Raw genomic sequence first — 27,738 nt, forward strand, 5'->3', positions numbered from 1 at the left:
CCTTAACTTCAGCCAGTGACTTTGGGATTATGCCTCAGCTTGCTGTCCCAAATGTAACTGGTAACTGGTAGCTGGCTGAGGGAATGGTATTGGCAGCTGCGTTTCTGCCGTTTCTGGGGCCTTTAAAAGCCGAACGACTTTAAGTAGCGGCATTACGACGCACCAATGCGATTAGCATAAATGTATAAATGCATACAGAACATCAGGGGAGAAATGCTCGGAGCTACAGAATTGGGAATACTCTGGGAAATGCTTCGTTTTTATCAAAGAAGATTTAGCTACTCTGCCAATAAAACATGATCATCTACGCATAAGCTTAAGTTTGCAATGTTAAAAATGTATATTGAATGAAAAAAGTAATTTTTCATCTTAAACTAAAATTTTTTTTTTAAATTGTAAAACAGCAAAATTGTATAGAATGGTGGTTTTTACATGTGCAACTAAATTATTAATATTTTTGTTCGGTGTTAGCCAGAACCATTTTATGGCCAACGTTTGCTACACATACAGACTTACAAAGTCTGAAAACTCTGTTTGCGAAACCTTAAAAGCATCCCAGGAGCGTTACGCATCACAGATAGGATGCTCCACACACATAGATACTTGTACTTACGGCTTAGCCTAAGAAGATGCTTTTCTATAAGACAGCGTATAGGCAACTCCATAAAGATTTCGTCGCGTTTAAAGACACCTCAAGTGGAACGGCAAGCACACACATATCCACAATGCCAATGCCGGTGTAGTCATCTCCGTGTACGTGTTTAACTATAGAAAACACCAACTCCTGTAGAAATGACAGGAAAAACACATTTCGACAAAATGCCACAACCACGCCCTCGAGTCTGGAGTTGCCTTTTAATTTCCCCATGGCAAGTCCTGGATGACAATTGAAACAAAAAGTGCCCTGGCAACCTTTCAAACCTCACGTTTCATATTTGAATTTATGCATCTAAATAAATGGTTAAAAAACTCACCTAAAAACTTCCTAAAAGCCATCCTAAAAAATGCTTTCAAAAATTAAAATTATTATGCATTTTTAATTGCCATCGGCAATTGTTCAAGTTTTAATTGCCCTTTTTGCCTAACTGGCCATAATCGAATAGACAAATCAACGACCCGCGGGTAAAGCATGCCGACACTTTGAGTGGCTTTTTAATTAATTTTCATATGTATTAAATTTTAATGAATTTAAACGCAATTCAAACAACCGTCGAACGCTTGGCGTTCGGTTATTTGAATTGGTTGGCATTAAATTTATGCACAAACACATGTTCACACAGAAATACATTAGTCATACGCAACGTTGCACAAATATTTATTAGCTATTCCAAGTCACTATGGCGCAAATACCCCCGTGAAATGCAAACAAAAGCTCTGTATGTGCGAGCATCATTGATAAACGAACCTTTAGCAGCCATAAATAATACTCAACACTAAATCAATCATACGCAATGTGGTGCTAATTGATTGTGCAAACGTTGGTAAGATGCAAATGCATTGATCAAGTGATGAAGGCTTGATTAATGCAAACATAATAGTGGTTTCCTTATTTTTAGAGGTTTTCTTTGACCTTGGACTAAAACTTAAATGTATTTTAAATTAAATCCATAAATTATATTTCAACATCAGAAAATGCTATTTTTACTGGGAAATAAGGAGTGAGTTGTTATTTTATATTTGTTTATCTTTTTAATACAGATCTCTTGTAAGAATGAATATAATCTTAAGACCTGTTCTTAATACTGAAAAAATGTTTAATACAACTACCAAAAAAACAATTATGGGTGCCATTTTTTACCAGTCTACATGTACGCAGTTTCTGAAGGCAAGTATGCAGTTATCGCTCCAATGGAACACTCTTAATCCCAGTGCCCCATTAAATACTTAAGCGGGGACCCTCCAATGCTATACACTCGAGAAGCGGTTCAACGAACTAGCCAGCAGCACTCCAAACTAAAGCCCTTCCATGATTCAATATCAAGTTGGCAACTCGAAACCCACTTGACATTAAGTATTACTGACCTGCAGGCGACTCAACCTCAACCTCAACCTCAACATCAGCATTCAGCTTTAGCGTTTAGCATTTAGCATTCAGCCGTGTCCAATGCTAAGATCAATGCCACTCCACGTTGGCTGTGCCAACTTCCTGTTGCAACAACCACTACTACCCTATATGGACACAATATGGTATATATATATCTGGCCAGTCCACACAGTCCTAGTTCTTTTTTTTTGGTTTTCTTTTCCTCCTTTTTTATTAAACACTTCCTCATTTCGCGTTGTGCCCTGGCATTTGGCAGCTATTCTGTGTCAATTCCCAGTGAGTGTCATTCGAACTGGTGAACTGGAGAAATGGAGAACTCGGGAACAGGTGAATGAGATCGGAATGGGATTCCCCCAGTACCCCCTCTCGTCTGGCTGAGTGCCAAGAGTAGTGCAATAAACTTGCCGTCCTGAATGGCTGGCAATCAAAGATTTGAATGCAAGATACGATGACATTTACTCGCACATTCAATTGCGCTTTTGATTTGAATATTTACATGCTTGCTGGTCGTAGTCCCAGTTCCGCAGAGTCGAGTCCCTCGGGCTGCCACTCTTTCATGTCCTTTGCATCTATTGACATAGCCAAATTGGCTTTGCTGCACTGTAAGGAAATATGCGTTACATTCTAGTATAAATTTATTCTCATAGTATACATACAAAATGATAATAAGTGAAAGTTTGAGTTTAAAGTGATAAATTCCCAAAATCTGGAAACACAACCATTTTTGACTTATCAATAAAACAAAATCAAAACTAAAATAAAACATATTAAGCTGGCATACATCAGCCTTTTTAATTTTAGTCTTTAAAAAAGTGAAACTATTTTATTTATGTACTAAAATTTTCCTTGCATTTTTCTCAATGTTTCCCTAGCATCTTTAAGTTCAGTTGTCTTTATTTAAACAGCTTACTAAGTGTTCAAAGAGCCTTGGCATACTTAGGTGGAGTTATGCATTTCAAGCATAAACAACTAATTTGCCTAATTGATAAGCCATGCAAAGGCATCTCAAGATTTCTCGACTTGCCTTCGCTTTACTCTTGAGTTGTCTTGGCTAAGGTTCTGTTTCTGTTTCGGTTTCTGTAGCTGTTTGCTTTGTCCATCAACATCTTTTGAGTTGGGGCACTCGGGCTCAAACTGTTGCACTTCAGACCAGTCTTTGGAGTAGACTCAACTGGAGGATACATGCATATATGTACAGCAGCGGATTCATACAACTCCCTCTCCACCTGGTGAGTCCCCATTAATTGCAATCAATTTCGCTGTCAACACACACTCCAAATAACTGCAGGATATTTATTTATGGCGCTGCGCTTCCCTTCAGCAACCTTTTGCAACTGAATAATTGCCTTATGACACATTATCATTATTATTAAGGCTGCCACGGGTCGGCAAAAGTTATTATTATCCTTTGCCCATCGGACACCCGAGGCCATGAACCTAAGAATTAGAGAGTCAACAATGAAATGCCAAGTGGCTGCTGCTCCTCTAAGCTCATAAATATATTTCCAGCTGGCAACATTATATAATTATTTTGCCATGAATTGCATTGAACTCCGCCCGAGTGCGTCGATGTTTCTTGGTTGCAGTTTGCAGTTTGCAGTTCTTGCCGCAGGCTCGCAACTCTTCATCTGGTTTCTTCTCGGCAGCTGATGCAACGTTTTTAGGCCAGAATCCATGTGCTGCCTTTGCGTAAAATTCATTTTAAAGTGCAAATATTTGCGGCCTGGCTAGTTGCTTAAATGGGAAAACCTGGAAAAAAGCTCACAAACGAGCCCACACAGAGAAACCAGTAATGAAATTGTGTGGCACTCGTCATTGCGCCACTCGCTTTACATATAAATTATATAAATATATACCAATTTGTTTGCATTGGCAGGCCAACAAAAGAAACGCAGCCAGAGGTGGGAAATGAGTAGTATTGTATTTAAAGTAAAGAAAACACTCTCTTGGAATTTTAAAATATTTAAGGAAATAAATCAACTTTTTATTATTTCTTTCGTTATTATTATAAGACATTCAATCACAGTATGGAAACAACAACATCGAACAGAAAAGAGGACAAAATACCCCTTTGTAAACGAAAATAAATGCAATTTGTATTTAAATTTCCCTACTCTGACCACCGTAATTTGTGCATCTCTAGCCAATACAAAATTATTATATACTTGCAAAAGTTGTGCACTGTAAATATTTGTACCTACTTCCCGCACGAAATGAATGCTGTTGGGGGGTAACCGCAGAGTATGCTTGACTTTGGTTGGTAAAAAACGACGCAGTCCGTTGCCCTCCCGCTCACCCACTTTGCCCCTTTTCCTCTTCTGGCCACGTTTATTGATGGTCGCGGCAAGTGCTTTAATGGAAATTTAAGTATCATCGTTTAAAATGAAGCAGAAAAGAGCAAACGAACGAAAGACCTCGGAAAATTCGGAGTTGCGACTGCGACCCTTGAGCTCTGCTCATTGCGTTGGCAACGCAAATTATTATTTTTATTATTATTGCAGGTTTTCGGTGCACATTTATTTTTCTAACTTTTACAGCGCTGCACATAGAAAATATGTAAAGTTCCGCTGTAATGGAGATTGTTTAACCAAAAAAAACACAAGAAGGGTGTACAGAAATCCCTGAAATTAAGCAAGCAAACACTAAACTCAAATATGCAACCGTAGCGTTGGGGAAATTTGATGGGCGCCAGTGTCGTGAAAAGGCTATAAAACGGAGCCAAGTAATGAGCTACGGTGGCCACTCATTATATATGCAAAAATTAAAAGTGACAACAAACTAAGTATCCACCGCAGCCAAACAAAAAATTTGTTCATCAAAATTATATGCAAGGCAAACATTTGAAAGCCAAGTACAAATTTATGCCAAGCTGCTTAGTTAACCTGAATTGAGTAAAAAAGTGTTAAGAGCGCAGTAAGCACTTTTAACTCCCCTTCGCCGGACTAACTTGCATTAAGAAACCAAGCTCGTAAAAAAGACAAACAGCCCATGAAAACCCAGCCGGAAACTTTGGGCTAAACCGATTTGTGAATTTATTTAGGCAACCACTTTTGGCCTTGGCTCCACATTTCGATTTCCCAGGATAACCTATAAATCCTTTCCTTAAAAGGGCCAACAGAATAGGCTCATGGTGCCTTTCCATATTTGATTCATGGAGACTTTGGAGATGAAAGAAAAAACTCTTTGATTTTAAGCAGGTTTTATGGACAGTTCTTAAAGAGTTTGGGTTTGAATAATATAATCCTTATTTTTGATAAAACATTTTTTTCAATTTTAATTTATTTGAACTATTAATTTATCGCTTTTACAGTTGATTTAGCAAATAATATGAAATTAATTTTTGAATCTGTCCTGTTCGTATACATAAATTAATATCGAGAGCCTACATGAAAGCTTGTTAATTCCAACTTATCATCATTAACAATTAATTATGCAGATACATTGTCCGATAAGGCTGGCGTATGAAGTGAGTGTGTCTGTCAGAGTGTTGTTGCTCAAAGGAGGGGCGTGGCATGATCTAGTGCCTATTAATTATTTGGTGGGTTAATGGAACATACGATAAAAAGGGAATTACCCTTAGTAAAAAATAAATTTGGTATTACCCTAACAATGTTGCATACTCAATTTAAAGTCCCACTTAAATTTTCAACTGCCGCGTTAATCCAGACGGCCAATGTCCTCGAAAAAAGGAAATGATAAATAATGTCTGCAACTGGTTCACAATTTTAATTACAACAAAACGAAACAAAAAATGACTATAACATAATATTCTGTTCCCCATTCTGGGCGCGCTTTAAAGTTTTATATTTCACCCGACCACAGACCCAACCAAAAATAATTCTCCCTCACCTTATCGTCGCCCTGTCGGCATGCACAAAAAAAAAAATATGATTTATGTATTTAATTTAATGTTCTTGTTGTTGCAGTCGCTTTTAGAGGACGGACTTGGATGTATGTGTTTATTTGTCAGGCGACAACGGGATAATAACAGACAACACCGAAGGCGAAGGAAAGTCGCTGCGAGAATCCTACAGAAAACGGTTTCCTTTGTTGGTCTTAACGGCATTTCGCTGTTTTAAAGGCATTAAATTATCTTGGCATTGCTGCTGCCTTTTTTATTTGTTTTCTCTACAGGAAATAAAAATGAAAAATGTGCGGCGACTTAGCCTTGTTTTCGGTTTATCCTCGCCTATTTGGTATTCTTCCGCTTGTAATTATAAATAATTTGCCTGTTGTTGGTTTTTGTTTGGCGGAGTTTGCTTTTGAAGTGCATTAATAAATAAATAGACGACAGAGCAACTATGGGGCTTTTGTTGAACTGAATTATGCAAGCTGGCAGCAAAATAAGGGGTAATCCAATTGCAGCTTACACAACATTGCTAAAGAAATATTCTGCGTTTATACGCATTTTGTAGTTAACTACAAACAACTTGATTGCTTGCAATACTTTCAGTAGAAAACTATATTATAAGGAAACACTCAACGAAGTTGTTTTTTATAAACAATGACTAAGCTATTGGCATATTTTATTATCCATTAAGTATCAGGCGCATGAACGTAGTAATTGAGATATAGAACACACACTTGCGAAAACATTAAGCACACACATATGCAATTACCATAAGCCGCACTCACACTCAGAGGGACTATTAAGTGAAAAAGAGAACCGAAAAACAGGGATCAGGAGCAAATTTTTGATAATTAAACATTCACAAGCGCCAAAATGCTTAACACAAGCACAAGCGGAGTCAAGTGTGTGGAAAAGGGAAGGCGGGGCGGGGCGGGGCACAGCCTACCGCCTCCTGGCCACGCCCACCGAGGGCCCGAACTTATGCCAGCAATGTAATTAACACACAAAAATTGAAATCTGCTGGCAGGAGACGATGGCTTCATTGAGGTCCTAGGAATGTCTGCAGATGTTGGCGAGTGCATGTCTGTGTGTTGGTTAGCCTGCAGTGTGTGGGTATTTGGTGTTTACACACACGAAGTCGCAACAACATCCTTTTTGTGTTTTCGTAATTAAAAATCAGCTGCAGGATATTTTTCGCCCGGATTCTCGCCAACGAAATTACAACCTCAGTATGCCTGGGTTGTTGTATTCGCAAGTAAGTGTGTATACAGCAATTTTCCCATCTAGGTGTAATATGAGAAAACTGGCTCGCCCTTACGACAAATATAAAGCGATTTTATTTCTTCAACTTAATTTCGCAATCAACATGTGTTTAAAATTTAAATAAAAGCAAGTCCGAAAAATCTCGGAAAGACGATAAAGCCAGTATTGAACTGCTATCCTAAAGTCATATAAATATAAGTTATAAGGATTAAAGTCCATAACATTACAGAAATTGACACCGACTGCAACCACCCAATCAAAAATTATTCTTTACAACCTATTATGATAGCTGATACCTTTAAATTAAATAAATAAAAAAAAGAATGTATGTTTCTGCATTTGTAAAAATTTCAATGAATTTCATTATTACATTTTTTCATTAATTCAGCAGAAATATATTTGGTATAAGCGAGTTTAACCAACACGATTTTACACAGCGGACATAATTGAATCCGGGCACCTACAGGTAAAATACACGAGACGAGGAAGCTTTATTCCGCCGGATAATATGTACGAGCATATGTACAAGTAACCACGTCCCCCCATTCAACTGAATGTAATGAAGGAGCTTAAAATAATTAACCGGCGAGACTCCGACTCGCATCGCACAGAGATAAAAGAATTGTAAAAGCGTTTAACCGGCACAACAAATATACCTCAATATGATTTAAACAAATAGTCTGGCCACCAAGGAGTGAGAAATGCGTTAACATTGAAGCCAAAAACCGTGAACAAATATTTTTCAGTCGAACATTTCAGGTCTGGTGCATTCCAAATGTGCCGTTGTCCCCACCAGCCAACCAGCCGAAAAACGTAATTTATTTCCCGATCATTTATTTTATATTAATTAAATATGCGGTTTAATATACATACATATACATTTAAATCATACACATTCGCATATTTATATTTACATATATCATTTGGGCAGGAAGCCGGGGAAAATCTGTTTTTAAGCTGGAAAGAAAACATTGAGAGATTTCCCCTCGTTGGTTCTTTATGTATTGCGACCGCAGTGAAAACAGAAAATGCAATGAAACGAAACGAAATGAAATGCTTTGACAAGCATCTGCTGGTTTTTAGTGGTGGGGAGTGGCCTGTTTTTGACAAATTGACTTTGGCAGCAATAATAATAACAATAATAAAAGCAACAAGAACCGATTTTCAAGTACTATATTCCTATTGATTTCAAACGAAACTTGAAATGCAAATGACAGATTTATTTTTCATGCTGTCGTTCTGCTGCTGCTGTCAATCAAATTGTGGAAGGTGTTGATTGATGTCTAGCCTTCATAAAAAGCGAAGAGAGTTCGAGTGGGAGTTATGCATTAAGAACATTTCAAATATTTTTGACAGCTTCGAATTTGAATATTCAGCCTTCTTCCTAACGCGGCTGCCAGGCACAGTGGTTGAAATTCGTTTTTAAATATTAAAGTTATATTAAGTTAATATTATATATACATATATGTAGACCACATATGGTCAAATGAACTTAGGTCAACTTGTGACAAACGTTACTTAACTCAGTATAATAAATTTTTAATATTTTCTTTTGCAACGGAAAAGATAAAACATTTTGCTAAACTCTTTTCTGTGCCTAATTTATATATTACTTTTATTATTAGTTTTATCTGGCTACCAATTTAGTCAGTATATCTTTAGTAATTTCTATAAAAGTCTTCTTTTTTCCATCTTTGTTGTTCAACAATTAGTTTAAGTTGTATTTCTTGAAAAGAAATACATACAATTAAATATGTTTAAGTCTTCTATTCTGTTTACCACAGTATCTTAGCTGCTGCAAAATGCATGAGTGAGTTTTTCTTATTGAGGCAAGCTGTATCCATGGAAGTAGCTACTGAGCCAGCCATTCAAGCGAGCATTAGACATGTTTAGAAATGCAATGGAGCATGTGCAGCTTCCAAGCTGAAAGAGATTACCCCCCGTCACGTCACGAACGGTCCAATCCTCCCCTCAAAAACATGAATAGCGTCCAACGTCTTTAGGAAAATAAAATCACCACAAAAATTGTTATTAAAATCTTAGCCTACATTTCATTGTATGCTGTCTCTTGTGGAAAAAACTCGACGAGCCCAAACAAAAACTTTGTTCGCAGGTGCTAAATTTGCAAGCGCGAGCTTTGGCTTTGTTTGGGTTTGTCGAGAATAGTAATTTGTTAGCATGTTTATTCATGAAAGCGTCGTCGAGGCAGCAGACATCGGGTAGACGAAAAATAAATACTGGCTAAAACACACTCTGGCTCAAAAGCTCGCTGGCAAACACGCACTTGAACAATGCGAAAAGCTTGAAACAGCACAGTTTTCAAACCCGCCCCTTCCGCCACTCGTGACACTCGCGTTTTAAATAATTCAGCGCCACCCGGGGACACACTTACCCACTCACATAGCAGCGGGCACACCAATAGCTCAAAAATTATATAATTCATTCAGTTTACAAAAAAAGTTCGATAAATGCATAATTTACCCTTATCTTAAACTCCTTTATTATACAAATTAAGATTATTAAAAATAAATAATTATTTTTTCGTTTAAAAATAAATTCGAACCAACAACGTCATAATTTTATTTTTAATAATTAAATGGTAAAACAGTGATGCCGGGGCATTCTTTTTATTTATTCATTAATTATTAAGTTTTAATAATATTTTTGGCTGTTTTGTAAATCTTGCTATTATATTAGCCACAAATTATAACAAAACTTGAGTAATCAACCTTTACTAATGAACACTTACTTTTGAGTTTGGCGCCTGTGCGAATTCGCTGCAAGTCAACTACGCCGTAGATGCTCAAGGCGACTTGAGCATCAGCAATTGCACACACACATATACAAAGAAGTGCAACAGTAATTTTTACAATGATTTTAAGCTTAACATCCACCTAAAACTGCTAGAATCAATAAGTGAATGGCTTAACCGCGAACTATTTATTGTGTTTATAAACAATTAGCTCTTTTGGCATCCTTTAATTATTTGTTTTTTACTAAAAACGCTCGGAGCAATACACACGCGACTGTCTGCAAGAAAACGAGATGAGAAATTGACTAGCTGCGGCGAATTCGCTGGAGGCAAAGGGAATTGCCGACGATCTAACGCAACTTTTCCAGCCTCTCATTTGTCTGGAATTGAGAAAGAATGATAGGGAAACAGCAAGAGTGACTTGATGGAATAAAACGTTATTTATTTACATTTATAAATTTATTATTTTATTTTAATAATAAACTATTTTATTGAAATTCAAACAAATTTCTGAACATTTTACATGAAAAAGTTATTAAAATAATAGATAAAATTTTGTTTAATTAAAAATAGTTAAAAACAATAATCTTAAGAACTTTGTAAACAGTAAAATAAATGTACTTTCCTTGCGATTTGAGAACAACTTTTAAAGTAAAAAACGGACATAATGTTAATTAATTTGTAATTAATTTTTTTCATTAACAGCAAAAAGAATTGATTGATTTTAAGATAATTATAATTATAATTAAGGAACAAAATTGTTTTTTATTTGTAAAACTATTGCTTCAACCTGCATTGTTTTACCCACTCACATACATACATACTTCGTACGAAAACAGCGAAGTTGAAAGCTTAAACGGCCGGGAAGCTTGACATATCTGGCAGTGCTTAAAAGCGGGACAAAACACAAAAAGGAGGACGAAAAAGGGCCAGACACCAAGTTGAACTAGAGGAACGGCCAAGTGCCTTAAATGGGTGGCAGGATTTTGGGCACCATCCGCAGGAAACACAGACACAGAAGGGGCATTGGCTTTCGTCAGGGAGTTATCCTCTTAGCTTAACCCCATAAGGCCACAAAAGATGTTTAGCTTTATTTATGTGAAGAAAATGGTAAAGTGGGTTTTTTGAGGGCTTATGGATTAGGCACCAGGGGAATTCAAGGCTATACAGTTGGCTACTAACTTTCTACATCTCTTGGGCCACATGTACTTTTACAAACGATGTTACTATTACTTATTTACATTTAAAAATTCTTTCAACGAAAGGTACACATATTCAGTGAAATAAAGTTACATGCCCCGAACTATTATTTTTTAATTTTCCAAAGTTTCCCATGGGACACTGTTGATTTTATTTGCAAAATAATTAAAAGCACTTCCCTTGCAAATTGTGTCAGTCGTTGAAGAGCTGAACTTTTCGCAACACATCCTTTATGTTGATAATATAGTTACTGCTCTACATATCCACGTAATTTCCTTATTAGGACGCCACTCCTTTAATCTCACCAACTTTTTGCACTTTTGGTGCAGTTACTTGGCATAAAACTTACAAAAAAGCAGTGAAGCACCGAACTCCGCACTCTCAATGGAGAATTCAATTAAAAACTTCAGCTCCCTGAGGGGAGTGAAAGTAGGAAAAAAGAAAGAGAAATGGTGCGAGGCAGGGGAGGATTGAAAAAATCATAGAAGTATTTTTGATTTCGTTCGCATTTTTCTGTTATTGGTTGAAATTCTATACGGGGGATTAGTGCCACCCACCTGGAGTTTCAGGAGTCCGGTTTGCCTGGTTTCCCTGGCCAAACTTGCACAAACGAAATAATCCAATATACATATTGTATTGTGCGATAATAGTAGGGCTCGAATCGAAGTCCTGCAGATTTCATTGCTTCTTTTTTTGTTCATTCCAATTCCCAGCAACCACACTCTTCTTTTATTTAACAATGCTTTCCGAATATCGTTCGCTTGTTTTCTCTCCATGCTATGCGTTTCATTTAAATTTTTTGCAATTTTTAGGCAGTTTTATGCTTGGGTAAAGTCAACAACTGGCGAACAGATTTCGATGGAAAATCATTTCAATTTCTCTGGCAAATTTGCATACATACGGTCCAATGTCTGTCTGTTATTTTTCGGTGCTTTGTGCAAAAGAATCGGCAGGAGCTAAAACGCCCACCAAAGGATCCGCTGAGGTGAGGCTTTAATGAAGCCTCAAATCACTTGTCTCTATCCCATCCAGAAAATAAAATTTCCCCTTACTGAATAAGTAAACAGCAATTTTGTTTATTTCTCCTTGAGCGGCTGGCCATAAATTACTCCGGCAGATAAAACTAATTCGAGAAGAATAATTGAAATTGTAATTGTCGCAAACGATGGAGATGGAGTGGCCTGCTCGAATTTATTCTCATATTTGCCACATTGATTTCGGGCAGCTGCTGTGCCGCATTTTGTTTGCTTCTGGGTGGTTTCCTCTTGTTTCTGCCAACTCTGCATACGACGAAATAAAAGATAATGCTGATTGTAAGTGCTGCACAAAAAGAAAAAGGCATTCATAGAATATAAAATGAAAAAGTTCTGCAAAATGAAGTTATTAACACTAACGTAGCATAAATGCGTAATATCCCAACAGCCTTTGAATATTATGCCGTGAATTCTTAAGAATAATTTTCAATGTCAACAATATATTTAAAATATTACAAAATACCTTTGTTTATTATGTGTTAAGAGCAAAGCACTTCAAAAAATAAAGTAACGCAACTGCGTAACTACATTTTAAGCATTTTCTAATTCTAAGCTGCAAATTCTTCAGAATATGGTTCAAAGTCAACTTTCGCTAGTCTTAAAACTAAAAAGTGATAGAAAATATTTTTTTCTATGTTATTTTGTGAAGTGTGTAACTGGTCGAGAGTGACCCAGCCCTGTTTGGGCAACTGGCCAGCCGGGAAATGTGGCAACTATCCGGCGCTAATGTCACCGTCTGGGCCTTTTTGGCAACCTCGCCAATTGGCAAACGTACGTGAGTTCTGTTTATTTTTATGTGACAATGCAAAGTAAGTGCACTCGAGTTGCTTCGAGGGGCACACTTATGTGTCCGAAAAAGATGTGCATAAAAATCAGTGGGCTCTAAAGTTAACGATGCATTGCGCCTCAATTACGGCAGAATAAACAACTTCATCGGCCGCTCTACTTCCGGTTCCGCCACCTGCGTCCGCATTTGGGCCTGGATGTCGGCGAGATCGGCACGAAGTTCCGCGCGGCAGGCCAGCCATAATTGTTTGGCTAGGAAAAACAACAGCTCGCAGATGCCAATCAGCGAGAAGCCGGCTATAATGCCGCAGATGTTGCCAATTGTACCTGGCATGAGCACACATAAATGTCGGGTGAGATATGCAAAACCAGCCCCTGCCAAAATACTCACTGAAGCTCTCGTACCAGGCGCTCTTAATAATCTGGCGAAAGTATTGAATGTGCGTTTCGGCAAAATAAATACGAACCACGGCCAGTTCGGTGGAGGCGGTTGAGGATGGGGATGAGCTAGTGACTTTTCCGGTGCCGTAGCTGTTATTGGCACGGGGTCCGGAACTGCTTCGCCTGCAAAATGAAAATCTTTTACGACGGCAAGGAGTCACGGTGAAGCCAGTGCTGGCGGAATATAGAAGAGACTAATGGCTGTGGTAGAAAGTGGGAATACCTAATCAAAAAGCACAGAAACTACAGTTTATTAAGAATAAAATCGTCATTAATTTAGGAATTAAATCGCAAAAGTTCAAACTCGATTTTATACATTTAAAATTAGTGTAATTTAAACATTGAAATAGTTTACAACATACTTAGGTCTAACATTAAAACAAAATTAAATTAAAAATAAAAATATAATATTGGAATATCCCGTTAGAGCTGCTATAGCTTCATAAAACTCACTGTTAGCTTGCGATTGTTAGCCTAAGATAGAATATATCAATAACAACTAAAATTAAAGCTAATCTTAATTTTGAACAAAAAAGCTAAATGGACAGCACTAGAGCTTTCCATGTGAATGAGGATGGGCCACGGACTGGCTCCATATGGAAATTGAAAAGAATGCCTGGCATGGTAAATGAATCGAGGGCACAACGGAGTTGCAATTTCACCGCAGTGAATCCGCTTTCGCCGGTGGGTGGGCTGGTGGACTTACTTTGGACCCTTGGTCGGATTGGGAATGGGCAGGCCCAGAGTCATGGCTCCTCGCACACTGTACCTGGTCTCCGTGCAGGAGGCCAAGCACAGAGGACAGAAGAGGGCGTCCTGCAGCTCGTGCTCCAAGCCAGTCACATTCTCGCGACTGGTGATGACATTCAACCACTTGACTGGACGGAGGGAAAGGAGTAGTTTATTTAATGAATTTGCGATTAACTCCACTTAAAACCCACACTCGTATCGCTTGAGGCAGGCCAGGTGCTGCAATGTGCAATAGATGTGCCTCTCATTCCCATCGATATATCTGTGCGGCAAGCTGAACGGAACGCATTCGCAAAGACTCACGACACTTTTCGCCCTGCAAGCCGAGATGCACTTGCTGAAGGTATAGTGTTGAGTAAAGATCCAAGGCATCTCGTTCTCAAACAGGCACTTGCGCTGGTTTTTTAGACAAAAACTATTTACCTTATAATAGTTATTAAATTTCTTCTTACCACCGATTGACTCATACTACGCGCCTCTGGCAAGGTCTCAAAGATTTTTGCCCTTACTGGCAGCAAGGTGTTAAAACCCGTTTCGACTACTCGTTCAGCCACTCCTCCGGAATAGGGATCGGGAAAACTGTGAGACTCATAAATGGAGATCTAAATGTTTAAACTAAACAGAGAATAGTATTACTTGATTAATTGCACGCACCACAAAGCCATTGTGACCATTAATCTTGTAAAAATTGTCCCTGGGATCTGCCTTTAAAGTCAAAACTAGTCCCATGTCAGGGCCAAAGTAGCGCTGTCTAAAGTCCCTCTTATTGACGTATCTGTAAAGATAATGGTGTACACGTTCTTTATTAACTTTTGATTTATATAAAAAACATTTAATAATATTTATATAGTCTGGTCCTTTGAGCCGGATAAATTTGTTAACTCAGTTTCTAAAGCATACCTTTTGTAGTTACAGACAGACTGGTCCTTCGGGCTGTATAAAATAGTTTTTATTGTGTAAAGCATACCTCCCGTCGTAGTTGAAAGTGCAACAGTAGCCATGACTGGTTAGAGTCTCCTCAAACTGATCCATGCAGTCGAACAGTCGTCCAGCAATTCTGCAGCTCACAAACATATCACTACAATTCGGCGTAAGGGCACGCAAACGTTTTCTGGTATTAAAGAAGAGCTCCTCTTCTTCGGTATCAAACCTGTCCAAGAAACTCTGGAATCGCAAAGCATTATCAATTTCCACCAGATCCGAGGGATCATAGTACATGTACATAAACGCCTTCAGTTGACCATAGAAAAAGCTGGCATTGCGAAGCTTGGGATCCTTGCCACTGCTGCAATGATAAACATTTAAAGAGGGCTTAAGGAAAGCGCATTCCAAACCCACAGATTGTGGGCATAATGCCAGGCCGCGCGTTGTGAGATGCGGTTCAAACTGCACACGGAAACGGCCGGGAACTCCACCTTCCAAATGGGATACATTGGATGGTACATGGTGGTCACCAAGGACTCCTGTTCGTTGGTGTAGGTGCCCCAGAGGAATGCAATTAGGACGCTCAAAGCGGTTATGTGGAAAACGAACCAAAAGAAACTGCGGGTGCACGGAAAACATTTATATATAAATGATGATTGATAATTGAAAATTGATATATAATGATTTTTGTAATATTTTTGAATCAGATTCCAAAAATTCATTAAGTTGATGTTTAAAATGGCTTTAACTTAAATTCAATCTTCACAATAAAAATTTATAAATAAATTTAATATTTCTATAATTAAATTAACTAGAAACCGCAATGGATAAAATTTGGATTTACTATGTTTGTTTACCAGTGTATTTTTGACCACTAGCATCTATATTTCTTTTCTGTGTGATTTAGAGGATTCGGGTAATGGGTAATGGGTAATGCTAATTGAAATAGGCAGCCGCCTATCATCCGGATGTGGCTGACCGACCACCTACCGCTCCTGAATCCGGCGACCCTGCTCCACTAATTTGCTGTAACAATGGAAGGACAGGTTCTGCAGCAAATCCTTTAAAGCGGCGGCAAATGACAATTTTCGCGTTTCCTCCGCGGAAGTTTCAGGTAAGTGGTTCGCAGGCTGAGTCGTGATGGTGATGGTGGATGGTGGTGCTGATCCACTAGGAATGGGACTGGGCATCCACCAGGCAGCTCGACCCAACGACAGGCGAATGGGCTCCTGATCCAAGGACTCCATTGCAACTGTCATTGTCCTTGTGAGTACGGAACGATTTTAATGAAAATTTCGCAGTCATGTCGTGCGTGTTTTTGTAATTAGGCCTGGTGCTCCAACTTATTGCCAACAAATTAACTGCGACATGGCACGTGGTGTTTCGGCGGGCTAAAAATGGGAAATGGGAACAGCAGGTCCTGCTCTCTCGATTCGTCTTGGCAATTTTCCTTAATTGTCAACAATTTAAAATGAAATTAGTTAAATGCGCGTTAAATGTCAGCCGACGGAAACATCATCATCATCATCAGCAGCAGGAACAAGTTGTGTCCTTGTTCTTAATTTTCGAAAAACCACGATTCCCCCCTCCTTTGGATTATGAGCTGCGTAGGCAAATGAAGGACACGTTTTTGGTGGTGGCCATAGAAATACAGATTTTGGAACCCCCACTCCTTTAAATGATTAAATACTAATTTCAGAAAACCTTAAATATCAAACTGACCTGTGGGACACATTTAATACTACTGGTTAATTCTGTCTTTCAAATGCAATTTGTTAGACGTCAGATACCATTTTAAAAGAAAGGAAAATAAAGTAGTGTAGAATTTGTAAGCAATATCTTTTAAGAAAAACTTAACTTTGCTTTGTCGGACTAAGTAGCTAACCGGCAGTCAAAAAACCGGCGCTAAGTGTGTAAGATATAGTTAAAATTCATTCCCGCCCAGGGCGAAAATAAAATTAATAATACAAGATCAATATTAGTCAGAAAAGGAAGAAAAAATTTTACGACCCACGAATAAATCCGTCGTTTGTTGGAACCATATTGACACGTACGGAAATGGCACATTTTCGCCAGGATAAAGTGGGAGTTTCGGAACGAAAGGCAGTGGATTGTGCGAAATATAGCTCCCCAGGTGAGTGTGGGACCAAATTAATCTGCAAATATGCAGGCGACAGGGGAGGAACGGGGGTGAAAAAGCAGTCGGCCAAGATAAACGCACAAAGCTCAGAAAACCTGCCATGGGGCTTATATTCTTCTCTCTTTTTGAGGCTGCAAACGGAAACGGAAATGAAAAATGTGAAAAATGCAATGCGCAGCGAGTCGCGAAAAGCGACAGTCAAAAGCGAGGAGGTTGGGAATGCAATGAAAATTGCAAATGCAAATTGTCTATGGTGCGTGTGCGTGTCTGGTGCACACTGCGTATGAGTAACTTCAATGTTGACTTGTCCTTTATCTCGACCTCACCTTCAAAACGCCCCTCCCTCAATTCCGGTGCCAATAGTTTCCATATCTCCTACCCGGAACATACGTGTATATGGCGCAGTAAATCTTTCATATCCATACAAAAGATGAAGCCAAGCGAACTCTTTCTCGACCCAGTATACCCCGCATGTCTCGTTTCGGAAAGAGGGATTTCTTCAGCAAAAATAAGCTTTTGCTAAATTGATTCCCAATATTTGCCTTAGTTTTCCCGTCTGCATGCTAACGCACAATTATAAAGCTCTTAATCGTTTTTCTGATTGGGTAATTAATGTTTAAATATTCACAGGCAACATATAGCGTTCTTCTTTTAAAGAGATACAAGATATTTGTATACAACAAAATCAGAATATTGTTAATTATAAAAAAAATATTTGAAAGAAATTAAAACAAGAAGGAAAGCAAACTTCGGCAAGCCGAAGTTCATATACCCTTGCAGCTATTGCATTAATTAAATACTTTTGAAAACATTTAAATTATGATTTACTTGAGTATGTGCTAAAAAAAAACCTTGAAACTATGATGATTTGCAGCTCAATTATTAGATAGTTATTTTATATATTTTTATTATTTCTATAGACGTCCGATTTTGATAAAATTTATACCATAATTCTGAAATAATTAAACATTGCTATATGTCGAAGAACTAAACAAAAAATTAAAAAACAGAAAAGTTATAATTTTTTTTCATTTATTTTTCCGATTGTTCCTATGGGAGCTATATGCTATAGTCGTCCGATTTTGATGAAATTAAAACCGTAATTCTGAAATATTAAACCATTACTATATCTCGAAGAACTAAACAAAAAATTAAAAAACAGCAAAGTTATAATTTTTTTTAATTTATTTTTCTGATTGTTCCTATGGGAGCTATATGCTATAGTCGTCCGATTTTGATGAAATTTAAACCGTAAATCGGAAATATTTTACCATTACTATATGTCGAAGAACTAAACAAAAAATTAAAAAACAGCAAAGTTATAATTTTTTTTCATTTATTTTTCCGATTGTTCCTATGGTAGCTATATGCTATAGTCGTCCGATCCGGCTCGCTCCGACTTATATACTACCTGCAATAGAAAGACAACTTTTGGGAAAGTTTCATGCAGATAGCTTTAAAACTGAGAGACTAGTTTGCATATAAACGGACGGACAGACGGACAGACGGACGGACAGACGGACATGGCTAGATCGACTCTACTAGTGATGCTGATCAAGAATATATATACTTTATAGGGTCGGAAACGTCTCCTTCACTGCGTTGCAAACTTCTGACTGAAATTATAATACCCTCTGCAAGGGTATAAAAAAGTTGTAAGTCACCCTCTTAAGCAAATAACATAAAAAATTATAAAAGTGCAACATAATTTTAGGCTTCAAAAAGCACTGTAAAAAGCTGACAGCTAGAAGACGACTTTGTCGTCGTTTTTTTCTTAACGCCGTTGATTCGTTTCCTGTTTTTGTTTATAATGTTTTTATCACGTATATAATTATATATTAACCTGACCTATGCTAACAAATCTTCAACAAAAAAATGCATTATTAACAAAACAAACATGATTACATGAATCGAAATTCACTCAAATGGGATTGAAAAAACTTGTTTTTAAGTTAGCTGATTCTTTAGCGAGATAATTTGTTAATTAAACTTTCGTAATCGCAGTTATTTAAGGGTGTTGCATGATGAACAGTTTCCTGGAGGTATGTAACTATATGATTCTGAATCTTATGATTTTGTTTTGTACAGTTTAAACTTATTAAACACACTTTATGAATTAGGTATGCGAACTTTAAGTTTATTTATTGTATTTTGTATTAAATTGCTCGATAGTAAACCACTCTACCATTGGTGTCCTGAAGGCTGCGATAGTTGTTGATTAGTGGATTTTTTCGTGAGTCCTTGAGGTTCCAGAGCTTTGCAATCTGACGCCGAGGATAGTTAAGAACGTCGGGAAAAACAGTCCATGTAACAGCTTCGGCACAATCCGGTGTAGTAAGAGATCCTAAAAAATACGTCACACATCAAGATACCTTAAAAGCTTCACCTTTACTCACCATTATATGTAAAAAACTCTCCTGTCACGATATTTCCCAGCAACTGCCCCACAGTCAGTCTTCCGGTTATAGTTGCATTCGACTTATATTGCTCGATTCTCGGCAACTGATTGAAGATCTTGTTGAGTCCGTAGTGCTGAGAGCTTTGACGTCTCACTGCCCTAAACATTACGCCCAAAACGGCTAAAAAATATTGATTTGGTATAGAGAACAGACTTAGTAAACTGACATTGGTTTATTACCCAAACCATCGGGATGCAAAGTTGCCTCGCCAATTGTATCATAAATCTTATTTTTATGAACAATATGCATTTCCACGTCGTAGCGTTCAAAGTTAATGGCATGTTCCGATCCTGCGCTATTTGGCGATCCCCAATGGAAGTGCACGCTCTGGGCCTCGAAATCGCCGGGCAAAAGACTGCCATTTATTGACGCGCGCTGTCCATCTCTTGTAAGAGGTATCACCATGTTTGCTTTTGAATACAAAATTGTATAACTCATATTAAAGTTAAATCCATATGAATCCATTTGGTTTCAATTTAAATTAAATTTTCAGATAATAAAACTACTCCGAAAATAATTATGAAGTAGTATTTATATATGTACGTTAAATTTAAAATAACTAAAAACCGAAACGAATGTAGACCAAGTCGAAAAATATTTGAATTGAGTGTGAAATAGTATGATTTATTATGTTTTTTTATCAGTGTGAGTACCCACCTGTGTGTCCATTATTGGTTATGACCAAAGGAGTTTGCAGTGCTTGGTCATAGTTGTAGAAACGGAGACGGGGAATGCTCACTATTTTCGACTATTTAAACAATAAATGATTTAAGTTTTTGAAAATGTTGTCTGATTGGTAAACTTACATCATCGAAAATTAAATCAATGGGTGTCTGGTTTACTCCAGTTTGGCATGTTCCAGTCCAATCATCGCCCTGCTCGTCGTAGTTATACTCGCCTGCCGACTGATCATCTGCCCGATCCTGCCTAATAGCAGCTAAATAAGCCCCCGGTATCTCTGAAATATATTTCCATAATCAATACATAACCGAAAGAAAAAATTTTCTAAAATATAAGAAACATAAAAGCTCTCTACGTTAAGAAGTATTTCTAAAATAACGAAAATATTCAGTATAAAATAAAATAATATAATAGTATAAAATATTTTTTACTTAATGTCTGTTTTCTGCAAAAATTGCACTTTAGATTTTAAAAACCTAATATCTGTTATATAGGCAAAATGGCCCCTATATCCAAATATTTGCGATTTTTTCTGTTTGTTTTTATTAGAAATTGCGTGTAGGGCCTACAAGACTTACCTATGTAGGCAAAAGTGCTTCCACTGAAGGCTAGCAGCCACCAAAAACTAAAGCAGAACATTTTCAATGACAAACTTTTCTCGTTACCACTTTCAGATCTCTTCCCGTTGGAGATTCCAGTCAGACTGTGAGTTTCTCGGTGCCGATCAGAACCATTTATACCAGCAAAAAACTGGGGGAAAACTGCAATAATTTCTAAATGGGTGTGCATAAGAGGCAATGATAAGCGCAATCAGTTTAGCTCAGCCCATGGGCGCAATTTACATTCAAATTGCAAATGGCTTTACAACTTCGGCGGTTGCAAACCAGCTTGATAATTGACTTTATCTTTGGCCAATACACTGAGCCAGTAATTAATGAATCCTGTTCTCTCTCCTACATTCTCTTTATACTGTGGTTAGATCGCAAGGTGCCTGATTGCTCTGAATTAGAATTAAATGGCAGATGGTGGCGTACCATCAAATCACTTCTATTATTGCAAAGTGAAGTTCCCAAACAATGTGAATCATTGCTCTATTAATCAAACAGGCAAAAATGAACTAACTTGGGATAAATTTGTATTTAGGGACGCATATTTTATATATTTTACAAGCTAACTAGTGGATTTCCTTATTATAGTTTGCTACAATTTCTCGGATGTGGTGTTTTCTTTAAAAATGTCAGTAAAATATTAAGATTAGAATTAGAAATATTATGATTAGGAATTATTCCAAATAAGTTATATTTTTTTAATAAATGAATGAGCTAACTACTTTAAGCTTAGGACAAATTTGTATTTTGGACTTAGAAGCCCAGTACAGAACTTTTGGGATATCTTATTATGGTTCGCTTTAATTTCTCGGATCTAATCCTCGGGTGATTTCTATAAAAATTACTGTGTGATTAGGAGTTATCATAAACCATAATTAAAACATATATTAAACAAGTTAATATCAAATAAATGCATTTTTAATATTTCAAATATAGCTTATTAAATTTATGGTTATTGCTTTGTTGTCTGTCAATATGTCTGGAAATCTGTCTAGATTAAAGGCAAACTCATTTAGCGGTTATTTTATAGTTCAAGCAAGGCGCAGCCCTTACTGATCTTGGGTAACAAATATAATTTCCCGGACTACCACTTTTGTTGACATTAGTAGAACGGCTTGCAGTTATCTTTAATGCATTCTAAGAAATTGTAGGTATAATAAATTATTTGCTTAATTCCTCTTTAATAGTCACATGTCTAAATTGAATACAAGACTTAACTCAAAAATAAAATTTTAATGATCTTTTAAAAAAACTGGTTATGTCATTCATTAAAAAGAGCCTATGACGTTTCAAAAAAGTGAAATTTAACAGCTGTGATAATAAGTTCACCCAAATTTAAAGCAGCTGCATCCGACTTAAATACCAAGAAAACCTTCGGCTTTGCTCTTGACCCAAAAATGTTTAGGCTAAGCTCGCTTGTTACTTGAATCCAAAATATTTATTAATTATGTAAATAATTTATTAATTTAAAAAAAAGCAATAATGACTCATACAAACTTTCCAACTCTATGAAATATATGTCGTCCGTTTAAATGTTGTACTTTTCGGAAATTGTTGATTAGTATGCGATCCTCGTGGTCTCGCAATTTCCAAAACTTCGATACCGATGAATGGGATACGGGCAGGACATCGGAGAACACAATCCAGGTTACCGCCTCCTGGCAGAGGGGCGTGGTCAACGATCCCCGATACGTGAAAAAGTCATGCGGATTCACGTTTCCAATCATCTGATCCAAAGTAAATCCGCCCGGAATAGTCGTTTTTGCTTCATCTTTTTGAATCTTTGCGACTGCATTCATAACTCTGTTTAAGCCTGGAAATATGCGTTTGGGTTCCTGTAATTTAATAAATACTGAAGTTTTTTATCATTTACGATTAAGTTATAGTTTTATAACAAGCTTAATATTTAAAACGATTCAGTGTACCTCAACAATTTTAAACAAGACCGCAACAACAGCGAGTCCATCTTTTTTAGCGGCTGCCTTGTTTATATCTATGTATTTAATATTCCGATGGACAATGTGCAATTCCACGTCGAATTTTTGCTTATTGATTAAATGCTCTGATCCGCGGGAGTCAGGGGATCCCCAATGAAAGTGTAGACCGTCGGCCACATAGCGGCCCTTTAGAGTGCCACCAACTATGTAGGGTTTCCGTCCGTTAGACGTTTCGGGGATGTCCATTTGAACTGAAAATTTAACATTTTTCATTGCGTTAAACTATTGACGATTATTGAAATGAACAACCTGTATGTCCATTATTAGTAATGGATATCGGTCCCCTCAACTTAACGTGATAGTTTCCGAAAACAATCCGAGGCATAAGCAAGATTCGAGCCTGCAGAAAGATTTAAAATATAATTTAAGTCAGTGTTATAGCCTTGTGCACCCCTTCATTTACTTAAATCATTTTAATGCAAAATATTGCATTGAAAGACTTTTAGATTCCAAAGTTAGTAATGCCGAATATTCTTATGCTTTTTAGTTCAAGTTTTCAAATCTCTTCAGCTTGGCCTTTAACTTACTTTTTCCGCACTCAACAAAATAGGTGATTGTTTTTCTCCCGAGGCACATTTTCCTTTCCAACTCCTCCCGTTCGTTTTGTGATTCCAATCAGCACCTGCAGGTTAAATCGAAATTCGAATTCGAATTGTTTAAGTAAACTCATTTACATATCTATGAAATTCTTTAGGAAATAAAAGAAAGACACCAAGCTATAGTTGCATTTAGAATAATGTTTCTATACAAATTAGTTGAGTAGCAAAATTCAAAATGTAAGTTCTTTTTCTAAAAAAGCAACCGTTGAATGGATTCGAAATGCATACTAACTGTGACTAAAATGAGTTTTTATACCTCATTTTAATTTCAGTTTTCCAGTTATTAAAGACTCGTCATTGCACTTTTAATCATACCTCGAGTTTCCATATCTAAGATTTAAATTACCATTTGATGTATGCTGATAAACGAGCAGTAGAAAAAGTAAAAGCTTGTGAAAAACATTTAGCTGCATTGTTGTAAATTGCAAATGTGGTTCTTCTGTTAACGATACTACAATAATAATAAATTCCAACAAACACACGCGTGTTTTTTTATATAGCGTCGCTTTCAAATTTACACAATTATTCCGATGCGAATATACGGTATAAATGATTTATTTTAAGAGTGGAACTGCTACTGTGACTGCAATCTGTGTACAACTGAATCGGCTCACAAATATCACGATAAGTTTTATAGTTAAGTGGGGTTTAGGCCCACGTCGATTCCGATTTAGTTTCAGCTGTTGGTTTTTGAAATAAAACCTAGTTTACAAACACATAACATAATTTATTTTTCCTTAAAAACTAAAATAAATACAGAACTTTTAACTAATTATAATACCATCACTTTCCCAGGTAAGCACCACTCAGATCTTTTCCGACTCTATAGAACACCGGTCTTCCATTTCGCGGTTGGATACCACGGAAGTTGTTGATTAGCCTGTGGCCCTCTGAGTCTCGCAATTTCCAAAATCTGGATACCGATGAATAGGATACGGGCAGGACTTGCGAAAACACACTCCAGGTGACGGCCTCCTGGCAAATGGGCGTGGTCAGAGATCCTCGATAGGTGAAGAAGTCGCGGGGATTCACATTCCCCAGCATCTGACCCAAGCTTAAGCCCCCCGGAATGGTTGTTCTCGCCGAATACTTCGTTACTCTTGGCAATGCACCCAAAACTTTGTTTAGGCCCGGAAATATGAGTTTGGGATTCTACGAAAAAGCACAAAAAATATAATTAAAAACTGGTTTATATTAATGTTATGGTTTTTAACAAAAATACCAGGGAGCAAAGTAAATTCGTCATATCTTTGTTGAACCCAAAAATGGTTTTTTTTATTTAAAAGTTTTGTTCATACAAAACAATGCCGAGTAAATAAACAATCATATTAATTTTCACGTAATGGCACGTAATTTTTTCTTCGAGAAATTTTGGTTTAAGGTGTAGATTTTCATTGCAGACGTACTTGAATGTTTTATCACGCGGCGTTAGAAAATAAAAGTGCCAAACGTTATTGTGTTGTATATACATCTTCGGTCAAGTTAATAGTAGTAGAACAATGTTAAGTGCTCAAAAACATGACTTTAAGGCTTAAAACAACTTGTCTTAGCTAATTTATCATAGTGCTCACCTACCAACAAACAAAATAAGAAATAATAACAAATAATGCCAATATCAACAAGTTTTACATATTTTTCAGATTACTAAAAACTCTTAATATTTCCGTAGACTTAAATTTTCATTTAATTTTATAACAATTTTGGAAATTAACCAAAAATCTTCGATTTCCTGCATCTTTGAGCGAAACTGTATATAGTAGCATTATATATTTTTGGGTACAGAAACCCAAGATGTGCTATAAAATTAAAAATATTTCTGCATTACCTTTACAATTTTTAACAAGACAGCAATAACAGCCAATCCATCTTTGTGATTAACTGCCTCATCGATATCTTGGTATTTAGCATTCCGATGGACGATGTGCATTTCCACGTCGAAGCGCTGCTGGTTGATCAAATGTTCAGATCCCCGGGAATCGGGTGATCCCCAATGGAAGTGTAGACCATCGGCCACATAACGACCTTTCAACAGACCTCCGGTGATAAAGGGTTTCTTGCCGTTTGTCGTTTCGGGTATGTCCATGTGAACTGGCAAATAATTAGTAGTTCTTCGTTATAAGCTATTTTCTACAGCTTACCTGTATGTCCATTATTGAGAAGGGTGAGCGGCCCTTTCAACTTTATGTCATAGTTTCCGAAAACGATCCGAGGCAATGGCACAATGAGGGACTGGCAGAAAGCATGACATTACATATTAGTTATTGAAATAAATTAGCTTACAATTTTCCACCAATTTACCCCTTGTAATGGTAAAAGTGGCGCTAAAAAGTTTTCGACTGTCAATGCGAGGGTTAATTTTGTCGATTTCTGGTATCATTTTGGCCATAGATGAATGTTGTAACCCAATTATCTATCCATCATGGCAAATTACATAACTTTATGGGAATAATAGAGACTATCATCATACAATTTTTAGTATTACCTGGTTGAAATTGCAAGACTACCGTATAACTTATATTGAATAGACATTTCTTATGGAAAATTTCTGTTCGATAGAATGTATTGTCATTAAAATAAGTATGTAGACTAGTTCACAGAAAATTTTGTTAGGCAAAAACAAACTTTTAATAGATGCGCATATAAAACGGAGCCGCATTTTTGATTCGGCTAATTTATATACATTTGGTGTTACTAATTTTTTTTTTCATTTTTATTTACAATAACACGATTGTGATTTAAGCTTGTTTGCCCGGTTAAATAAAGCATTAGTTATCAGTAAAACTTTGCCAATTTAACATATATCTTAATTTGTATAAAAATTAAAACTTACTTTTTGAACATTCAATGAAATGGGTGATTGCCTGACTCCCGAAGAACAAACTCCGCCCCAATTCTTTCCGTTCGTCTCGTAGTTCCAATGTGATTCATCACGGGCATCTGTAAGTTTCAAATTGAGTAAAAAAATCGAACTCTCAGTTGTTTTCACTTTCTTTCGGACCATATAGCATCTGGTAATCCTATTAGCAAAGGCCGTGAATAATTTCGCTTCTGTTTTGATTCGACTCTCTCATTTCATTTCATAAACAAGGTATGGCAGAATGATTAATTACCTAGTTTACAAAATTAAATGGACTGCATACCTAAACTGTAAGCTAAACTTATTTTGTTAACTTATTATAACATATTTTAAGTTGTTTTACAAGTTTACGATACCACAGCATCTAACAGTAAAAAAAAACTTAAGAATCCTATATCACAAAAAGCCTCAAAAAATTATATAGAACATATATCGAATTTCAACGAAAAGACGGTTCTAACAAATAAAAGATCAACCGGTAAATGGATTAAAAAAGAATTTTAAGCGTATGCACCGCATCAAAATAAACATTTTCAGCTCTAAAAACATAACTTAGTTATATTATTTTATTTTCAGTTTTCTGCCATTGAAGGCTAGTTATTACACTTTTGTATCACTCCTCGAAGTTCCCATATATGGTATCTTCTGGGATTAAATTACCATTAGATGTATGTTGATAGGCGAGCGGAAGTAATAGTAAAAGCTTGTGAAATGCATTGGGCTGCATTGTTGTGCAGATCACAAATGAGATTGTTCTGTTTACGATATAACTATATTTAATTCCAACTAACGCGTGTGTCTTTGTGTTTTATCTCGCGTTGTTTTCGATTTTACATAATTTATCCGAGTAGCGAATGTGCGGGAGATATGTAAACTTTTATGGTGCTGCTGCGACTGCGAACCTCGAACAACTGAAACGGCTCACAAATACCCCGATAACTTTTATAGTTAAGTGGGGTCTACGCGATGCCCACGTCGTTTTGAAGACTGGGGAGTTGGAATGGAATCGGATCTGAATTCGAAACCTAAGTGGGGCTGATTGGCTCCAAACGGTAGCAACAAGTGCCAGCCTAATTGCAACTGTAGTTTTCGAAATGATAAATGATGGTTTCTGCGCAATATAGAGCATTAGAGCTAAGGAAAATCATATGATAATTGCTGGAAATGCGGAAAAGATCTTGCCAAAGTTGGTTGAACTCTTACAAATTCTTTAAGCTTTAATTGGTGAATGGGTTGGTTAAAAATTCTATAATGCATCTATCGAAAAGAATCGTAAATTAACCAAAAATTCATTTTTTATTGTTTTTTAAATAGGTTATATAATTACTTACTAATTTTTCAAAACTAAGAAAC

General features: G+C 36.9%; 3 protein-coding genes and 1 long non-coding RNA gene across 5 annotated transcripts; all 4 read right to left on the reverse strand.

Annotated features, from left to right (window-relative positions):
• Positions 1 to 2,308: 2,308 nt before the first annotated feature.
• LOC128262784 (uncharacterized) lies at positions 2,309 to 12,259 on the reverse strand. 2 transcript variants are annotated; one of them, XR_008268376.1, is made up of 4 exons: positions 12,011 to 12,259; positions 11,667 to 11,950; positions 2,541 to 2,644; positions 2,309 to 2,461 (listed from the first exon to the last, which is right to left on the reverse strand). It is a non-coding gene; the product is annotated as an uncharacterized LOC128262784 (long non-coding RNA). The 2 variants fall into 2 exon arrangements; XR_008268375.1 differs by having other exon boundaries at positions 2,309 to 2,644.
• Positions 12,260 to 12,892: 633 nt separating this feature from the next.
• On the reverse strand, positions 12,893 to 16,303 carry LOC128264347 (sodium channel protein Nach). The gene is made up of 9 exons (XM_052999781.1): positions 16,035 to 16,303; positions 15,459 to 15,662; positions 15,088 to 15,405; positions 14,778 to 14,895; positions 14,573 to 14,707; positions 14,312 to 14,516; positions 14,077 to 14,248; positions 13,321 to 13,493; positions 12,893 to 13,256 (listed from the first exon to the last, which is right to left on the reverse strand). The coding sequence occupies exons 1-9, from the start codon at positions 16,301 to 16,303 to the stop codon at positions 13,054 to 13,056; spliced, it is 1,797 nt and encodes a 598-aa protein (XP_052855741.1). The 3' UTR covers positions 12,893 to 13,053.
• A 2,997-nt stretch (positions 16,304 to 19,300) lies between these two features.
• Positions 19,301 to 21,035, reverse strand: LOC128251984 (carbonic anhydrase 2-like). Its single transcript, XM_052979290.1, has 6 exons — positions 20,903 to 21,035; positions 20,450 to 20,601; positions 20,301 to 20,391; positions 19,823 to 20,053; positions 19,581 to 19,763; positions 19,301 to 19,528 (listed from the first exon to the last, which is right to left on the reverse strand). The coding sequence occupies exons 1-6, from the start codon at positions 20,961 to 20,963 to the stop codon at positions 19,341 to 19,343; spliced, it is 906 nt and encodes a 301-aa protein (XP_052835250.1). The 5' UTR covers positions 20,964 to 21,035; the 3' UTR covers positions 19,301 to 19,340.
• A 1,335-nt stretch (positions 21,036 to 22,370) lies between these two features.
• Positions 22,371 to 27,612, reverse strand: LOC128251727 (receptor-type tyrosine-protein phosphatase gamma-like). The gene is made up of 10 exons (XM_052978855.1): positions 27,046 to 27,612; positions 26,359 to 26,465; positions 25,667 to 25,757; positions 25,354 to 25,616; positions 24,316 to 24,680; positions 23,875 to 24,077; positions 23,457 to 23,551; positions 23,179 to 23,269; positions 22,858 to 23,120; positions 22,371 to 22,767 (listed from the first exon to the last, which is right to left on the reverse strand). The coding sequence occupies exons 1-10, from the start codon at positions 27,110 to 27,112 to the stop codon at positions 22,420 to 22,422; spliced, it is 1,893 nt and encodes a 630-aa protein (XP_052834815.1). The 5' UTR covers positions 27,113 to 27,612; the 3' UTR covers positions 22,371 to 22,419.
• Positions 27,613 to 27,738: the final 126 nt, after the last annotated feature.

This window comes from Drosophila gunungcola, chromosome 3R (genome assembly GCF_025200985.1).
Source record: "Drosophila gunungcola strain Sukarami chromosome 3R, Dgunungcola_SK_2, whole genome shotgun sequence".
In the NCBI taxonomy this organism is placed as follows: domain Eukaryota; kingdom Metazoa; phylum Arthropoda; class Insecta; order Diptera; family Drosophilidae; genus Drosophila; species Drosophila gunungcola.